Source organism: Cetorhinus maximus, chromosome 22, assembly GCF_964194155.1.
Source record: "Cetorhinus maximus chromosome 22, sCetMax3.hap1.1, whole genome shotgun sequence".
NCBI classification, from domain to species: domain Eukaryota; kingdom Metazoa; phylum Chordata; class Chondrichthyes; order Lamniformes; family Cetorhinidae; genus Cetorhinus; species Cetorhinus maximus.
In genome coordinates, this window is record NC_135900.1 from 44,791,537 (window position 1) to 44,812,012 (window position 20,476).

The 20,476-nt window shown below is 43.1% G+C and overlaps 1 protein-coding gene across 1 annotated transcript; it reads right to left on the reverse strand.

Annotated features, from left to right (window-relative positions):
* Positions 1 to 15,882: 15,882 nt before the first annotated feature.
* On the reverse strand, positions 15,883 to 16,443 carry LOC144696827 (achaete-scute homolog 5-like). The gene has a single exon (XM_078568574.1). It carries the CDS (start codon positions 16,441 to 16,443, stop codon positions 15,883 to 15,885), a length of 561 nt encoding a protein of 186 aa, XP_078424700.1.
* Between the last annotated feature and the right edge of the window lie 4,033 nt (positions 16,444 to 20,476).

The following is a 20,476-nucleotide window of genomic DNA, read 5'->3' on the forward strand; positions in this document are numbered from 1 at the left end:
CTTTACCTGAGGGACATGGACAGCTGCCCCATGGTACAAATTTCATCCGTGCAGTTATTTTCCTTGTTGATAAAACAGTCAGGTGGCATCGGATGAGAAAACCCGATTGGAAAGATCTTTCCATTGATAGCTTTGACTTGCCTTGCATTTTGGTGGTCCAAAGACACGCTCTTGAAAACTATAAGGTAAGCATCCAAAGTCACCCTGATTAATTGAATTCTTCCTCCTGAAAAGACTGGCGTGCACCTACACGCTACAAGTGATATTTTGTCTGATTGCACTGAAGTAGTGCTTCAAGGGAACTGTTAAGTGTGTTTACACTCCAGGGTGAACAATGCCTGGGGATGGTTGCTGCTCAAGTTGGCTGCGTATCAACCATTAAGATAGCTTATCTAGCAAGTACATTAATGCACACCACCAGCACAGGTCTGTATACATGTAGGAACAGGATAGAAAGGCGGAGATATAAACTACTTCTCTTGGTTAGACGGGGAGAACATGTTTGCTTTCAGAAAATAGAACAAAAACAAAGCAAAGCAATGGAAAATTGCTGACCACAGAAAGAAGGCCAAGCAACACTGAAATAGGGCCACAGCTCCACCTGAAAGAATTTGAAATCTGAGAAGGTTTCAGTGAGTTTAGAAAACCAAGTTATCTGGGCAAGAAATTATAGAATCAAAAACTGAAAATACAGGAAACTCTAAGCAGGTTAATAAACATCTGTTAAGAAAACATATGAATTAATATTGCAGGTATAGGTTTACATTTATATAGAACTTTACACAATCTCAGAACGTCTCAATGTGCTTTATTAGAGCCAATGAGGTGCTTTTGAAGAATAGTCACTGTTGCAGGAAATGAGGCAGCCAATTTACACACAAAGCAGTCCCACAACCAGCAATGTGCTAATGACCAGATACCCTGTTTTAATGATTTTGGCTGAAGGGTAAAAATAAATTCTTTCCATTGAATGTGTTGATGTCAATTTTCTAATAGGGGGCTCCTACCCCAACATAAACTGACTAACCAATTGTTTTGAGTTTGTTTTTAAACTCTTCCCCCTCTCAAATATAACACACCAAATTTTGAAGATTAAGACACAAATTAAAGCTGTACAGGATAAAAGAGCACCATGTATGACAGAACACCACAAAAATGAAAAAGGAGAAATAAAGCAATAGCTATTAGTTATGACATACAGACTCATAACACAACTTGGCTACAACATGTGTATGACTAGGGCCTAATAGTTAATAATGGTAACCACATGTCAGAGGTACCCCATAGTACCAGACTTTTTAAAAAAATTAAATTCAGATTTTATTATCTGTTATGGTGGGATTTGAACCTGGGTCCCCAGAGCATTACTCTGGATCTACTAGAATACTAGTCCAGTGGTAATACACTACACTACACTACCACCTCCCTACACTCAACCAGAGCAATAGAAAATGCCTTACTTATATGCCATAGATTAGATATTATTTCTCAGCAGTATATGGAGAATCATGCCTCAGAGAAACACAGGCCAGAATTTTTCGCTCGGCGTGTGGGCTTGCGCCGACATGCTCAAGCGTAAATTGACACGCGATGACGTCAAATGAGCGTCCCAAAGTCTTTGCGCACTTGCGCAATATTTCAGTCAAGGGCGCGCCCGCCAACAATTAACAGAAATTAACCTTACAGCTGGCGGGCAAGCGAATTGGCCAGGTGGCCTTTGGATTTTTTATGAAACCTCATCCACGGGTGGGATGAGGTTTCCAACAGGAATTAAAAATAAAATAAAAATGTTCAATTCTCATTTATAACATGTCCCTGCTCATGTGACAGATCCACATGAGGGGACATGTTTTTAGCATTTAAAAATTTTTTATTAATGTTTTTAAAAATCTTCAGCTCCCTGAGGCAGCTCTGTGCCATCAGGGACCTTTCAGTGCGAGCACCTGCGCGCATGCGCTAAAGTTCAACTACCCAGGCAGCGCTCAGCATTGCAGCGCGTGCTTCACATTGGCTTGCCATTAATTGGGGCTGGCCATTAATTGGCCAGCCAACGTGAATTTGCGATTGGGGCCCGATTGCGGGTGGCAGTCGCGAGAGCTTCCAGACCCGCCTGCTGCGCCCGCCTAACAAGGTAAAAATCCTGCCCACTGGCTTTAATGCCAAGTCATAGTAGGGACATGCCTGATCTATGAGAATCCGTTGATGGCCCAACATGGATTCTTAAGCTGTTGCAAACTACTTTGTCTCCAGTATGGCAATGAGTATAACGATTACCATGATATATGTGATGTATTACATGTATTGTATGCTTTAATTAATATTAATTACAGACTACTTTTGATTTGAATTAATTATCAATTGAGAGACATCCTGGCTGTGCAGCTTTGATGCAAATAGGATTTAAGATCCCAATATTTCCCAAAGACTTCCCCAAAAATTGTTATGCGACCACACCCCAGCCTCTACTGGAGTTCAGTCTCTGCTCTTTGTTTTGACTTCTTTTGAAGGTTTTAGTAACATTTCAAAATAAAGTCTGGGAGCCATAATCAAAGCCCCTTACAGGTTTAAAGAAAGGACTTTGATGTAAGCTGCTTAATGCTTCCAGCTCTCTCACTGACATTCAAAGATGTATGGCTCTAATCTAGTAATGACAAGATTGCAAGCTTGATTAAAAAGCATAAAGCACAGGTTATGTGCTGTACAAACAATCACACAAATTGAAAAAAACTCTCAGCCAACAATACTGAGGAGCCGCCAAGAAATGCGGGATTGGTTGTGCTTAGTTTTAGGGACGCTGTTAGAAACCCTAATGGAGGCCCAATAGGAAGGATTGAATCTATCACATTTTATAAGGAAGCTAAATCCTGGTTACTCACAGCTGACAAATGGAATTGGGCCTGCTCCTTAACAGAAAGAAGCTCAGAGGAATCAGTGGGAAAATCTGAAGCTGGAAACTGAAGAGAATAGCCAGAAGAGGTGTAGATATCTAAACCAAACCTGGGAATCCACAGCTCATACTCTGAGGAGTCTGGGAGAATTGCTGGAAGGACCCGCTGCACTTTATAGGAAGCTGATCCTGAAAACCCATGACCGATATTGTGAGGGGCATTGGAGATGGTAGATATTAAAAAATAAGTAAATAACTAGATATGGGTGATGAGTACACAGGACTTAATGCAAGGTAGGATGCAGGCAGCTGAGGTTTGGATGTGTTAAATACTTACAAAGGGTGGAGCATGGGAGGCTGGCCAGGAAGGCCTTAGAGTAATTGAGTCTTGGGATATCAAAGGCATAGATCAAGGTTTCAATAGCATTAGGCTGAAATAAGGTGAGAGAAGTCCAGCTAAAAGGACACTGAACAAGTTGAGCCTTGAAGTGGTGAAAGTATAGACGAGGGTTTCAGTGGCAGAAGAGGAGTGAAAGGATGGAGGCAGGCAGTGTTGTAGTGATAGAATTAAACTTTTTGATAATGGCCAAAAAAAAATGATCTTCATGATGGGAGTGATGCTGATATAAAGCTGCATTTTTTATCCATCTCTAATTGCCCTGAGAAGATGATGGTGGCCTTGTCCTAAAACTGCTACAAATTTTGTGTTTATGGTGCTCCCACAAGCAGAGCATCAAGGTTCCTCGGATCCAGGCTCAGCTTGAGATGGCAGCTAAAAGGTTGATGGACTGGAGGCCAGATCGTCAGAGCTGCAAATGGGGTATCTAGCTGGTGTATGTATTGGCTCATCCAGGTCTTGACATCAGACGTGGGACTTGTGTGGTAACATTGTACGGTATGATTTCCAGATCAATATAATAATATTGCTCCTGGATAGAAATAACTCCTTATGTTACAGGTTAGCAACTGAAATGATCAAATTCACTCATTTGAATTTGATATATCATCACAATTCCATTAATTCAGTCATTCAGATTGGCAACTTTCAAAGCAGAATAATTTTGGCCTTTGATGCTACTTAATTGTCATTGGGCCAATTTTATGTTCACTTGTGAACTATACTATCTTAGTCTCATGCAACATATATGTATATACACACAATCATACATTGCACATGTTTCCCCTCACTGGCAGGCAAACACCGGCCTCATTCAAAGCTTGTTCCACAAACGTTGGCACAAATTTGTTTATGACATGAATTTAGTGCAGCCAAGAATTTCAGTGCAGAGAAAATAATTGGCTCACTCCCGTGACAAATGATCATAGTTGTAAATTCTATGCAATGAGCGACAGTGTGCCTCATTTGGTAGCACTCTCTAAGTCACAAGGCTTCAGGTTCAAGTCCTACTCTGGTGTTTGAGGACAAATATCAAGGCCAACACTCCAATACAGTACTATGGGAGTGCTGCATTGTTGGAGGCGCTGTCCTGTCAGATGAGACGTTAAACTGAGGCCCTGTCCACCCTCTCAGGTGGATATAAAAGATCCCATGGCGCTTTTTTAAAGAAGATCAGGGGAGTTATCCCAGACATCCTCTCCAATGTTTATATCTTAATCAACATCACAAAAAGAAAATACCTAGTCATTATCATATTGCTGTTTGTGGCAATTGCTGTGTGCAAATTGGCTGCTGCATTTCCTACATTACAACAGTGAAGTAGGCTTCAAAATTATTTCATTGTCTATAAAGTGCTTTCGGATGTCCAGTGGTTATAAAAATTGCTATATAAGTCCATATCTTTCTTCCTTGCTAACAACAACAGTAAAGGTATTAGGACAAAATTCCTCGCTGCTAATTATCTAAAATACTATAAATCAACATTTACATTGAGGGGAGTTGCTGGCTTACAAGTAGAAATACCAACAGATGCGGCACCTTTAAAATGCTTTATCTGTTTACTGAATGAAGCAATCACCCCTATGCCTCTACCACACACATGAGATTAGAGATAAACCAGCACAAGGTCATATCTTCAACTTTCTGCTCACACTTTCTGATAACTGCCAGAGTGAGCTCATCAGCTGAATGCTCAGAGGCTTGGTGGTGCAGTATGATTGACCTGGATTCTACATGAAATGAGATTGGCGTATTCTCAATCTGGTTTACAGTTGTGTGACTGTACAGCGCAAATTATAAATAAAGGGACTAGAGACAAGCTGTGACCCTTTAGTGCAGTGCACAAAAGATGTTGAGCGCTGTCAACCTCCAGCCCTTTAAAATAACACCTTACATTTCTATGTAGTACCAATGTTTGTGGTGAGTTATGTAACCATCAAAATGAAATATAGCATTGCTGAAGAATGAAACTTTTCACTTTTTCACTGAGCAGTAGCATTCAGCACTCCCAGTGCTGCAGTACAGGGTAAAGATTCCTCCATTATTAAGCATTGACATTTCAGATACAGCAAGGCTGAGATTACCACATACGAATTTCTAGGAAGAGGGAAAAAAACTATCAGGTCAAACAAGGTTGCTGTGTGATTAATGGTCACTTCTTTAAGAAGAGGACCCTGAGACTCTTCTGTACAGGAGTGAGGGAAAACTGGCAAGAAAAAAATAATACAACTAAATTAAACCTATGTTCAATTTCATATGCATTATGTCCCACAACTAGAAACAAATGAATTATGCATTTTTGTGCATTTAATATACCCTTTAGAGCGTTGTTTTTGATGTAGTTGATTCTCTCAGGTTCCAATGAATGGGAATGCTTTACATGCCTCAATCACCTGTTTAGCAGCTGAACTTTCAAGTGTAGCATCTGCTTCAGGCAACTGACATGAAACACTTTCTTATATTATAAATTGTAGTTACAATTTCATCAGATCCTTTGTGCAAAAGAATTGTTCATTAAGAGTTGCTATATCATTAAGGGGAAATGCACGTATTATCTGGACATCCAATGTAGGACTTTTTTAAACTTGAGAAGAGGTTTTATTCGAGATGAACTACAGCTTAATTTAACACTGAGCCTAGTCCTAGCCTTTGAATTCTTGCCTGTTTACAAAATGTTCATATTGAGTCAGGAGGTGCAGGAGTGCTGCTTGGTTCCATAGTACTCCTGATGGCCACTGTCAGGCTTCAATCACCTTGATGTTCTTCTTCCACCCAGTACTTGACTGAAAGCTGGTGGTCGGCTTATGTTAGCACGGTAGTTAGACCAATTTGGATCTGTGAGAGAAGGAGCAGTGCAAGGAAAATTGAGGTGTTGGGCAGGGAGTTGCAGAGGGATTATAGGGGCACATGGGTCATGAGGTTGAGGTCAGTGGGTCTCGGATCTCAATGTGGTTGGGCATGAAGCCTGAGGTAGCAGGCTGGAAGGCAGTAGCAGCACAAGTCCAGCAACCACACTCAGGTCAGGTGGGTAGGACTGTGCATAAGCTCTATGTCAGACCACTTGATCAGGAAGGTATACTGGGTAGAACATGATCTGTGACCCAAAACTGGGCAAGGGTACTTATGATGAATGAATTTGGAAGACTGCCACAAAGCTTGACTGTGTATTGGATGCACTGCAAATGAATTGAGCCACTGAGAGCCACCCTTTGCCCTTGCTGCCGACTGTAGTATAAAAGTGTTCGGGTTAGTAAGGGTTAATGTGGGACTGGGGAAACAGTATTACCCACGTTATGATGTACAGAATCATATGATGAAAGACTGTGTATACAGAGAGACTGAGAGAAGTCAGTATGAAGGTAGCACCTGGACAGGGCTACACTTGGAGATATGTATATAGTTATGTGTTAACGATATATGGTTTATGTTCAACCACACAAGCCTCCAGAGCTCTTAGTGAGACATCAAACAACCTTACAATGCACAATGTTCAGCACCATTTACAACTCCTCAGATAGTGAAGCAGTATGCGCTCATATGCAGCAAGACCTGGACAACATTCAGGTTTGGGCCGAAAAGTGACAAGTAACATTCATGCCACACAAGTGCCAGGCAGTAACCATCTCCAACAAGAGAGAATCCAACCATCTCCCCTTGACATTCAAGGGCATTACCATTACTGAATCCCCCACTATCAACATCCTGGGGATTACCATTGACCAGAAACTGAACTGGACCAGCCATATAAATACTGTGCTATACTATAAACACTATACGGCAGCAGGTCAGAGACTGGGAATTCTGAAGCAGGTAACTCACTTCCTGACTCCCCAAAGCCAGTCCACCATCAACAAGGTACAAGTCAGAAGTGTGGTGGAATACTCTCCACTTGCCTGGATGAGTGCAGCTCCAACATTTAAGAAGCTCAATACCACCCAGGACAAAGCAGATGTTTGATTGGCACCCCATCCATAAACATTCACTCCCTCTACCAATGACAAATAGTGGCAGCACTGTGTACCATCTACAAGATGCATTACAGGAATTCACCAAGGCCCCTTAGACAGCACTTTCAAAGCCGGTGACCTCCACCACCTGCAAGTTTCCCCCCAAGCCACTCACCATTCTGACTTGGAAATATATCACAATACCTTCACTGTCACTGGGTCAAAATCCTGGAACTCCCTCCCTACCCTACACCACATGGACTACAGTGGTTCAAGAAGGCAGCTCACCACCACCTTCTCACGGGGCAAGTGGGAAGGGCAATAAAGCCCTAGCCAGCGACACCCACGTCCTGTGAAACAATGAAAAAAAACCCTGTTGCCTCCACTAAATGCCCATTTAATAATTATTTTAAATGGCTTGAAAATTGCGTGCAGCACATGCTCATATTTCTAACATGCATGCATTCCCAATAGGTAAGCTTGCTTGCCGAGAGAGAGTCATGTTTTAAAGCTGAGCCTTCAATACAGCAGGCTGTTACAATATTTATCATTATATACTATTATATACTTGTGATATCGTATATGCTTGTATGTTAGTATGCATGATTTGATGCATTTGCCTATGTTGGTGCAGGTGTATGTTACTGTATATATGTGTCAAAATGCACCATGTGCTATTGCCCACATCTAACAAAATGAACAAAAACTGAACAAAAATTTTTAGATCAAAGCAAAATACTGCGGATGCTGGAAATCTGTAACAAAGACAAAAATGGCTGGAAAAACTCAGCAGGTCTGACAGCATTTGTGGAGAGGAAGACAGCGGTAACGTTTTGAGTCCGTATGACTCTTCATCAGAACTAAAGAGAAATAGAAATATGGTGAAATATAAGCTGTTTAAGGGGTTGGGACAGGTGGAGCTGGATAGAGGGCCAGAGATAGGTGGAAGCAAAGGAGAGATTGCGAAAGATGTCATAAACAAAAGGTCAAAGAGGTGTTGACAGTGGTGATATTAGCTAAGGAATGTGCTAATGGTGGCATTAAGGGTAGAAAGCAGGATGAGCAAGTGACAGATGGCCCTAGTGGGCATGCAGTGGGGGTAAGGGATCGAAATAGGCTAAAAGGTAGGGATAAAACAATGGATGGAAATAAATTTTTTAAATAATAATAGAAATAGGTGGGAAAAGATAAAAATATATATAAAAAATATATAATAATTATTAGAAAAAAGGGGATCAAAAAGTGGGTGAGGATGTAGGACAGAGTTCATGATCTGAAGTTGTTGAACTCAATGTTAAGTCTGGAAGGCTGTAAAGTGCCTAATCGGAAGATGAGGTGCTGTTCCTCCAGTTTGTGTTGAACTTCACTGGAACATTGCAGCAGGCCAAGGACAGACATGTGGGCATGAGAGCAGGGTGGTGTGTTGAAATGGCAAGCGACAGGGAGGTCTGGGTCATGCTTGCGTACAGACCAAAGGTGTTCCGCAAAGCGGTCACCCAGTCTGCGTTTTGTCTCTCCAATGTAGAGGAGACCGCATTGGGAGCAGCGAATGCAGTAGACTAAAGTGAGGGAAGTGCAAGTGAAGTGCTGCTTCACTTGAAAGGAATGTTGGGCCCTTGGACGGTGAGGAGGGGGGAAGTAAAGGGGCAGGTGTTGCACCTTCTGCGGTTGCATGGGAAGGTGCCGTGGGAGGGGGTCGAGGTGTAGGGGGTGATGGAGGAGTGGACCAGGGTGTCCCGGAGGGAATGATCCCTATCGAATGCTAACGGGCGGAGTGAATGGAAGATGTGTTTGGTGGTGGCATCATGCTGGAGTTGGCTGAAATGGCGGAGGATGATCCTTTGAATGCGGAAGCTGGTGGGGTGATAAGTGAGGACAAGGGGGGGCCTATCATGGTTCTGGGAGGGAGAGGAAGGTGTGAGGGCGGATGCGCGGGAGATGGGCCGGACACGGTTGAGGGCCCTGTCAACCACGGTGGGTGGAAAACCTCGGTCAAGGAAGAAGGAAGACATGCCAGAAGAACTGTTTTGGAAAGTGGCATCACCTGAACAGAAGCAACGGAGGCGAAGGAACTGAGAGAATGGGATGGAGTCCTTACAGGAAGCGGGGTGTGAGGAGCTGTAGTCGAGGTAGCTGTGGGCGTCGGTGGGCTTGTAATGAATATTGGTGGAAAGCCTATCACCAAAAATTGAGACAGAGAGGCCAAGGAAGGGAAGGGAAGGGTCAGTGATGGACCATGTGAAAATGATGGAGGGGTGGAAATTGGAAGCAAAGTTAGTAAATTTTTCCAGATCCAGACGACAGCATGAAGCAGCACCGAAGTAATCATCGATGTACCGGAGAAAGAGTTGTGGGAGGGGGCCTGAGTAGGACTGGAACAAAGAATGTTCCACATACCCCATAAAGAGACAGGCATAACTGGGGCCCATTTGGGAACCCATTACCACACCTTTCATTTGGAGGAAGTGAGACGAGTTTAAGGAGAAATTGTTCAGTGACAGAACAAGTTCAGCCAGACGGAGGAGAGTGGTGGTGGATGGGGATTGTTCAGGCCTCCATTCGAGGAAGAAGTGGAGAGCCCTCAGACCATCCTGGTGGGGGATGGAGGTGTAGAGGGATTGGACGTCCATGGTAAAGAGGAGGCGGTTGAGGCCAGGGAACTGGAAATTGTTGATATGATGTAGGGCATCAGGGGAATCGCGAATGTAGGTGAGAAGAGACTGGACAAGGGGAGAGGGAATGGAGTCAAGATAGCAAGAAATGAGTTCTGCGAGGCAGGAACACAATTGGTGTGCCGGGACAATCCTGTTTGTGGATTTTGGGTAGGAGGTAGAAGCGGGCCGTCCGAGGTTGGGAGACTAGGAGGTTGGAAGCTGTGGAGGGAAGATCTCAAGAGGAGATGAGGTCAGTGACAGTCCTGAAAAACAATGGCTTGATGTTCTGTGATGGGGGTCAAGGTCCAGGGGGAGGTAGGAGGAAGTGTCTGCGAGTTGGCGCTCAATTTTTAGAAGTCCTTGAAAGAACAATAGCAACAAGGTCTGAAAGAACAAAGGGACAACAATGAAAAACACCCACTGCTTACCAAGCAGTGTACACATCCAAACATATATATATAGAGAGACTGCTGTACTGCCAGGGCCACTTACTTTTCAGTATGGTGCAGTGACCGACATAAAAACTATCCTAGTATGTCAAACAAGCCCTACTAATCATTAGGGATCACATTAGCTATTCTTATGTCAGTCCCATCAAAACTTCTTTCAGGAATATTTTAAAATTGTTCCTTGCAAGGAAGATATGATTAGATTACTTACGACTTTCATTTTAATTACTTTAATTGGAGAATAAGATTTATAATGGGCAGAACTTTTCTAATGTTGGGCGGGCACGCGCATGACCCGAATGAGAGAAAAATAGTGCACGATGACATCGGGCGAGCGTCCCGACACCATCGTGCACTCCGACGATATTTCACTTGGTAGGCACACGCGAGAGGTGGTGGCACACCTGCCAACAATTAAGAGGCCTATTAAGGCCCTTAATCAATTAATTTACTAGAATTTTTCTCTGCCTGTCCAACCATTCGGTTGGCGGGTGGGCAAAAAGGCCAAGCGGCCTTTGCATTTCTGGCAAAATCTCATCCATGGGTGGGATGAGGTTTCGACCAGTGATTTAAAAAAGTAAAAACTTTTAAATTCATATTTAACATGTGGTGTTGTAGTTTTAATTTGAATTTAAATTTATCAAAATAGGTCAGAGTCCTAAGTCAAGTTTGGAGTCATTAATGCCAATTATCGACTTTTTCTGGTGATTTCAATGTTTTTGGGGCTCACTTAGCATGTCAATGGAAAACTAAATCACAGGGGACAAGCTCCAATCCCTCCAGTTCTGCTCATCTCGTTCTGGGTTTACAGCCTTTGCGTACCGTAGGTGGGAACTTCTGTAAAGTGAGGCCACAATCCTGATAATTAGAGTTGGGAGTGCTGGTGAGAGTAAACATTAACCACTGGACTGAGATAGGAGTAGGGGAAAGTGAACAGCATGTGACAGAGAATAGGTTTGGATAGCAGTGAAGGGGGAGGGAGAAGAATGTATGTCAGTGAAAGGGGAAAATTAATGATAGTGAAAGGATAGGGGGAGCATGGGTGGCCGTGAAAGATGGAGGAATGGACAGTAGTAAAGAAGAGAAAGGGAAATGGATTTAACGATGAAAATTAATTTTCAATTCTTCCTTTTTTCAAATATCAGAAATCAATAATTATGAAGTATAGAAGTGCATACAGTGAACCAGAATGCATACCTTTAAGTAATATAATTCAGTATTTTTCTGAACCACCAAATCCCATACTGAGTACTGATTCACTCCCTAGGATAGTTTTCTCTCTTTCATCCCTTAGCTTGGACACTGCACAATTCCTCATTCTCAATAATAACCAATACAATTTATACATTAATTCTAGCCTTGAATGCTCAATTCTCTGCAGCTTTCCACCTTCTACCACCCACATTCTCCAAGTTCATCTTGTCTATGAGATTAACCTCAGCTCCCTTGTTTCCATTTCCACTCAACTTCTAACCATCCAACTCCCCTGCCTGGCTCTAATGAAAACAGAAAATGCCGGAAATACTCAGCAGATCTGACAACATCTGTGGAGATCTCTCTGCTTTTATTTCAGATTTCCAGCATCTGCAGTATTTTATTATTTTCCTCTTCCTAGTTTCCTTGCTAGCAGATAATGCCCACCACCTGAGCACCTCAGTTTGAATAATTCCATTTTTTAATGCTTTACTTTAGCAACATCACATAATGGCTTCCTGCTGTGCAGTAATGTGCCCCAGACCATTCGCTCTTCCTGTTCTTACTTTCATAGATTACATTCTGTACCCTCCCCAGCTTCTTGATGGGCCCTTCAATGAGTTTAGCAGCCAGTTAATTGGAGGTGTGTGGGATGCTGGTTCCCCACACCGTCCTTGCTTTGAAAATTCCAGTGCACCCTGGAAGACTGAAACGCCATCCAGGAGCACTATTTCCAATTTGTGCCCACACCCAGGCTTGTGTCCACTGGCGTTTGAAAATCCCGCCCATGGAGTCAGCTTGCCCGTGTACGTTGATATCACCTATCTTCTCCAGCACCTCTCTCAATCCTTCAACTGCCTCCGTGCTGTCAGACTGGTTATCTGATTCACAATTTCCTTTAGCTCATTAGAAAGAACCGAGTCATCAATTTCTTCCCCACTACAAATTCCACTCTCTTGCATCAACCCCATCCCCCTCCCTCGACACTAACTTGTCTCACTTGGGTCAAAATCTTGATGCCCTGTTCGACATTGAGCTTCGTTTAAAAAGCCATTTCTTTTCTTACACAAAGGCGACCTCTGCAGCATTATGTATATCTGGATCTATCTTAGCCCCTTTGGTATTGAAACCTTGATATATGCCTTTGTTACTTCCAGTGCTCTCATTTTAGCCCCCCTTTCTGCATCCTGCTTAAATTAAAGCTGATCCAAATCTCTGCTGTATACATCCTCTATTTTTCGCTCGCCCATCACTACACCCTTGCTGGCCTACATTGGCTTTTCATCCCGATACCTCAGGGCCAGTTCAAGTGGTACTATGCAGATTAGGTTGATTCCCTGCGGGCAGACGGTGCTGCCAGCTGCTACCAGAATAGTCCATGCACATTCCCCTATTGTCAGCATTACCAAACACTGTGCAGGCCTGGCTGGTAGTGACTGGTGGCACTATCTGTCCTTGGGGAATTGATATAGTCTATGTAACACCACTTGAAGTGGTGCCATGCAAACAAAATTTCCCCCATTAAATTTAGAATCATAGAATCACTGAATGGTTATGGCACAGAGGAGGCCATTCGGCCTGCTGAGTGCCTGCCAGTTATCTGCAAAAGCAATTTAATTAGTCCCACTCCCCCACCTTTTCCCAATAGCCTTGCAATATGTTTTGCCCTTCAGGTGCTTGTCCAATTACCTTTTGATAGTCACATTTGAATTTGCCTTCGCCATCCTTTCACACAGTGCATTCCAGGTCCTAACCACCTGCTACATAAAATGGTTTTTACCTTTGTTTGTTTTGCCAATCACTGTCCTCTGGATCTTGATCCAGTTTTTCTCTATCTACTCTGTCTGGATCCTTCATTATAAAATTAAAATCCTCAGCTTTGTCTTTAAAGCCCTCCATGGATTAATCAATGCTACCTTCTCCAACTCCTACATTCTCTCCTCTGAACACTCTGTTTCTTTGACTTCTTTGGCGATTTGTGCTTCACCCTCCTTACTTAGCCTGCCACTAATGGCAGAATCTTCAGTCGCCTGGCTCCCAGGCACTCTCTAAATTACTCTGCATCTCCACCTCCCACTAAACCATTTTCGAACCCATCTCTTCAACCATATTTTGGGCTATATCGCCTAACTTCTCCCTTCCTGGTTCAACATTTGTTTTCCTTATGCCTCTGTGAAGTGCCTTGAGATGACCTCTACATTTGAAGGCACTGTATAAGTACAAGTTTTGTTGTTGTTGTATGTGTGACTGCATGTCTGTGCAGTCCATGTATGTTCTTTGCAGTTTATGTATGCACTGGGAAGCATAGTGGGATGTGTTTTGAACCTACCCCAATTGCCCAGTATGCTCACATTGTGTAATTTATTTATTACTTGACAACAGCTAGCTCTACCTCACCACCTTGACCCTTCCATTGTTGATAAATTATCTGACTGCTTACCTGACAACCAGCACTGGATGAGCAGAAACTTCCTCCAATTAAATATTGGGAAGACTGAAGCCATTGTTTTCAGTCCCCACTCCAAACTCCATTCCCTAGTCACTAACTCCATCCCTTTTCCTAGCAACAGTCTGAGATTAAACCGGTCTATCCTCAACTTTGGGCCAGAATTTAATGCCTCCCCCTGGGGTGAGTTTAGAGACAGGGTGCCGATTGATCAGGCAGGAGCACGCGGCATGGATGTCCCACAGTCTTCCCGACTCCCCTCATTCAAGTTCTGGGCTGCAAGGATGGAAGGTGGCCTTTCTGTCCAGGGGCCAATTGAGGCCCTTAAATAGCCACTTAAGAGCCTCATTCCACCACTGCTGGTATTCAACCAATGGCAGGTGTGAAACTTGCCATGCGGGAAAACCACCCAGCCGAACCTGTCGGATTTGCCCCCACCCTTATCCAGCCCACATTCACCTGCCTCCATGGATCCAGCAACAATCCCTTGTGAAGGCCTGAGTGCAATACTCGCAGCTGTACCAGTCCCTGTGGCACTGCTGATCCTGGAGAGCTGCTGGCCTCTGGCTGGTGGCTCTCGGGGGTGGAATTTCTACCCCATTTGAGGCTTAATTTGATGGGAGGCTTGACCCAGCCCAGATAAATGCTTTATTGCCTTAGAATAGCGTCCCGGAGAAATGTGATGTGGGGTTCCCACCGGTTCTCCAGCCAGTGGGCAGGCCCCCTTTCACCAACATTAAATTATGCTCTTGGTGGCAGATTTGACCCCGATACTGTGCCGCCTGTGTCATAACTCACATCAAGTCTCGCTCACCTATCACCTCTGTACTTGCTGATCTACATTCACTCCTGTTCAAGGAACGTTTTCATTTTAAAATCGTCACTTTTTTTTTTCAAATCCCTCCATTGCCTCACCCCTCCCTATCTCTGCAATCTCCTCCAGCCCCACAACCCTCCAAGATATCTGCACGCATCTAATCCTGGCCTCTTGAGTGTGCCCAATTTTAATTGCTCTACCATTGGTTACCACCCTTTCAGTTACCTAGGTCCTAAGCTCTGGATATCCCTCCCTGTACCTCTCTACTTCACTTTCCTCCTTTAAGAGACCCCTTAAAACCTATCTCCTTGATGAAGCATTTGTTCATCTGACCTATTATCTTTTAATGTGGATTGGTGTCATATTTTGTTTTATAATGCACCTGTGAAGCACCTGGGGGAATGTTATTATGTTCACAGCTCTATATAAATATAAGTTGTTGTTGCTGTTTGAAATGCAATAGAGAAGTTGTAATTGTTTTATATAAATAAAGATTTCATATTATTTCCTTATAAGTTTTATTTCCACTCTATACAATAGTCTTGAATTTCATTAGATCTGATTTTGTGAAGAAGGGCTGCTTTGTGTAAATATACAGTTAAATATCTGCATCATATCCAGATCTCGGTCACTATTAAAGTTTCTGCTGTGTCCTCCTCTCTCCTCTTCAGACTTCTTATATATAGTTATTGCTTTGAGGGAGGCAGAGAAATGATTGAGGCTCCAGATGAATATGTTACTATGCAATCTCTAAAACAGCATCCATTGTTTGCACAGCAAGCTGTTGTCCAAAATCATCATCACTACGTTACATTTTGTGAATTTTATATTTAAAAGCTATGAGAGACTCTTCAGCATTCTGGCTTCCTGTTTCCATCTGTTTACCTGCCAATCTGCAGAGGTGCATTGATTTGATGACAAAGCATTAATGGTGCATAAATCAATTGTGTACTTCATACTTCAGGTCAGAAATGGTCACTGCATGAAGGCATGGATAGCTTATCCCAAAAAAGGTCTGGCAAACTGTATTTCGCAAAGACAGTGAAAGACTGTATGTTAAATGGGTTGGGTTTATTGCAACAAGTAGTCAGTTAGCTGCTTAGCTCACCAAGTTCACTGAAGGGTGAAGAGGATTTGGACTCTCCATCGCTATTGCCTTCTCTTCTTGGTGCAGGGCAGGGAAGTTTATGAATCTCCACAGCCCTTGGAGATAGAGACCCTCTTTCTTTAGTCTCTGAAGGGTTCAGTAACTCCTGAAGGTGTTTGATGTAGCTGATAGCAGCCCTTAAGGTCTCCACTTTGCTCAGTCTTTTGTCTGCAAAATCTTCAGGGAGATGCTCCCTGAGTCGTGCATAGCCTTCATTGACATAGCGCACCCTCTGCCGCTCCCTTTCGTTGCGTTTCCTGATAAAGGCTGGCTCAAAGGAATAATCATAGACCCCCAAGTGGCTGTGGAAAGGTACGTAAGACAGCCTGTTGGTATATCCTTCACAGTATGTGCCATTCAGGTATGCAGGATCAACAGGAAACGATAATGGCAAACCCTCTGAAAAAGGCATTGCGAGGCAGTCATGTACCCTGGCCATGGGCACCCCGATGGGTCTTGGGTAGGGGATTCTTTCCAATGTTGATCCACGCTGATCGCCATCCATTTCAAATTCAGGCGATTGAGCAATGTAGTTCACTTCCCCTTTATGGGAATTTGTTGTCAAAAATTCTGTTAAAGTTGCTAATGCCAATGTTCCCAGTTTGAACTTCTCAAATGCACCTCATATCACATTAGTCTCTTTCAAACATCAGAAAAAAGATGGATAAATATTAAATGGAAGCTGTTCTGTGTGTCCTTGATAGTATAGTCTGTCCTAAAATTAAAATGCAAAGAGTGTAAGTTACACCAAAAAAATTTAAATGAGCTTTCTCTGAATTTATGTCAGTACTTAACTATTCACAGCACTGATTGCCATCATGTACATGGTAATATAGCAAACAATGTTTGAACACTTGGTAGAAGTAACAGTTATTTTGTTTTTTAAATATAAGACACGTAATGGCAGGATAGAAGGAGGTAGGTATAACAAGGATAAATGGCTCATAAATTAGCCTTGGTGGTTACTGAGAATTAAGAAAGACCTGGTGGAATTACCCTGGGCTGGTAGTCATGACTTAATGTGTGGCCCAGCAATGCTAGGTCTATAAGTTTGTTCCTTGAAATATGCTTCTAAGGAGGTGTTCTGAGTAAATACTATTTATTCATCTGTTCTCAATTGCAATATTGGAGGGCATTTTAACCTCTCCCTACCCAGCAGAAACAGGGACAGGGGGAGGGAGAGAGGGAGGGTTGGAGAGGGGGTGGAGAGGGGGAGGGGAATGCGTTGAGATGGGAAGGGGTGGAGGGGAGGGAAGGGGAGAGGAGGAGAAGGGGTGGTCAATTAAAATTGAGTTAGAAACTTACCTGCTCGCCAAGGACACCCACCCAAAGCTAGTGGGGTCCTTGTTTAGATATGCAGAATGAGTCCAGATGACACAATTGGGACCCTACTGCAATATTAACCACTGGATGATCTACCCTGGCAGGCCAAACTGCTTGGAACAGAAACCAAGACTAGAAAAGGTCCAACAAGTTAGCATTTTAAAAAAAATTTCCAGCGATACAGGTTCAGAATGAGTACAGGAATGAGCTTCGCAAGAAACTTTGAACCAACCCTGCCACTCTCCCCAAAAACCATGATCACGTCTGCACTCCCCTCCCCTGACCTGATACCAGGTAACATTCTATTGAATCCCAGGGTGTGGCCTCTTGCCACCCAAAATCCCATTCCCGCCTTCTGGCCTCCTTGGTACCCTCATCAGGTTCAGGTGTGAGTTTGTCCTGCTGAATGTCAAAATCAGCTAGGCCTCCCTCCTGTGTCCCTGGACAGGCCGGCCATTCACTAGGTAACATTCTCACCTATTTGTCAAAATAGAATCCATTGTCTTTGCAATTGTTGTTCTGAAGCTATTTTAAATCACCATCCTGCTTTAAGACTTGGGAAGTTACTGTTAGTCCTCACTCTTAATTATTAGGAATTAAACATTTAATTGTATTCAGTTGGTGGGCATTAACTGGAGTTTCAATTTTGCTTCTATAGCAGCAGATTGAAACTGTAGTTGATGGATTTGGAAATGCAATCTGTAATGTGTATCTTTATAAAGGGCTTATAAAGTGTGTGAAGATAAGGCTCCAGGTCTACCTCCAGGTCATCGCCTAGCTTTCCGGACTAGAACACTCACAGGTTGAACAGATACTCCTTCAAGAATACTCCACATCACTAAATTTTCTATAAGGTAAAATAAAAGTGATTTGTCTCCTCATTAACTCACTCAGATGAGATAGAGGCTGGAATTTTCCCTGAATTACACTAAGTGTGGTGGTGGGCGTGTAAAAAGAAGTTTATCCTGCCAGCTGTAAGGGTGAGTTTTTGCACCGTATTGTCCACTTCCCACCTCATTAAACAGGAAACATGCCGTTTTGCTGGTGGGTGGCCTCTAAACTGCAGCCATGCACACAGTTCTCAATGCTTGCAGCCCAGGGCTGCTCCAGTGAAGACATGTCCCTGAAAGCCAAGGAGAGTTCAGTGACCCATCACTGGAATGCCTTTTGGAGGCCCACTGTGATGTCATCCACCCCCCCTCTGCCCACAGGTCTAGCAATCTCATCACTCTGGCTTGGGAGGCAGTGGCAGAGGTGGTCAGTGCCAAGGCTGCACAAAAGAGGTTGGCCCTTCAGTGCAGAAAGACAATGAATGATCTCATCCGTGCCGCCAGGGAAGTCAACCATCTCATCACTCTAAACTCACACACTCACAAGCCCAGCACACATTCACTGGCATCTCACTCACTGCCAGCTCAAGGGACATCACCACTCACTCTCTAACACATCTCCATCTGGTTTCACCTCCTCTGGAGACTGCCTTCTTAACCATCATTATCTTGAGGCCACTTGCACAGATCAACATATGCCCCCACAAACACCCTGGTACAGCCCTCGCCCTGCAGCCTCTTCCCTTGCCTGAGAGCACTTCACCCTCTTTCCCAAGCAAACCTTAACCCTGCAGCCGTTGAAAAGCCACCTCTTGGCTGGTAGGTAGAGACTTGCCCATGAGCTCTTCTAAGTGTGATGTGGTGCTGCCTGCGAAGCCTGGCGCTGATGACCTCGAGTGCTGCCCAAAGCATAGAAACATAGAAACTAGGAGCAAGAGTAGGCCATTCGGCCCTTCGAACCTGCTCCGCCATTCATTATGATCATGGCTGATCATCAAACTCAATAACCTGCTCCTGCTTTCTCCCCATACCCTTTGATCCCTTTCACCCCAAGAGCTATATCTAACTCCTTGAAAGCATACAATGTTTTGGTCTCAACTACTTTCTGTGGTAATGAATTCCACAGGCTCACCACTCTCTGGGTGAAGAAATTTCTCCTCATCTCAAAGCAAGATAGGCAAACAAACCTCAAAGTCCTGAGCGAAGTACAGCTCGTCAGATGCATGTCACTTATGTACAGTTGTGAAATACGTTGGTGTACAGTCACGCCGACATGTGCTCATGATCCTGCGTGGGGGATGATTCCGGCGAGCAGGGCCTATAATGAGATGCTAAAATTGAAATTAGCTTCCCGACGTGCAATGGCGGGAAATGCGGCCCACCATTGACAGGCGAAGCGGACAATTGCAAACTGGTTTTACGACGGGAAACTAATTTTTGCAATCTCCCAATATTTTCCGCTCCTGCCCACTATGACGCCAGCCGCAAACAGGAGCAGAAAATCCTGGCTAGAGGCTGAGAATATATCAACAAAAAGATTATTCAAAGCAAAAGTTTGGTCAAATATTGAAGCATTGAAATTCAAGGCTAGATGTGATTTACTGTTGATTTTGAGTAGACTTTTATTTGTTTTGTCTGAGACTTATAGCCTTGTACTATTTCTCGAATTTCAATTTACAAATACTGCAGAAGGAAATGGTGTCAGACAATCAGCATAATGGGTGAAATATTTTGTCTTGTGGGTTTAAAGCACATGGATATTCAGGAATTGAAGAAATTAAAATGTCTTTTGCCAGTGCATTAAAATGAGTAAAGATTTACTAGAAGTATACTAGAAATAAATCTTAACAAATAAATAAAGTAAAACGAGAAATGTAACACAATGAAATGCATTGAAGAGGAGGTAGAACGAAGAGGGTAAAGATGATAAAGAGGAATAGTACTTAATCTGAGTAGTAGTAGAAAATGAAGAGAATGAAATAAATCCCTACTGAGTACAGCAAAGGAGAAAGAAAAATAAATTTATCTCGACTAATGCGTGTCCCTGACTAGGAAATTTATACCAACTATTGCAACATTGAAAAAATTTGCAATATTGAGCTTTTACTAAAAAAAAACAAGTTTCAAAAATTAAATAACATCATAATCCAACTGGGGATGAGGAGTGAAATACCAGAGAAAATCAAAAGGAGAAAGAAAACATACAGTGGATGAAAACAAGGATCAGAAAAGAATGAAAAAGGGAGAGAACTAGAAAGAAAAACAAACCATAAAGAGAAAATAGGAAAAAGGTAAGGGGCATGGATTTAAAAATGGTGGTAAAGAGAGAGAGAATGAAAAAGAAGATGAAAAGAAAAGGTTGCATAAATAATTCCTACACAAGAA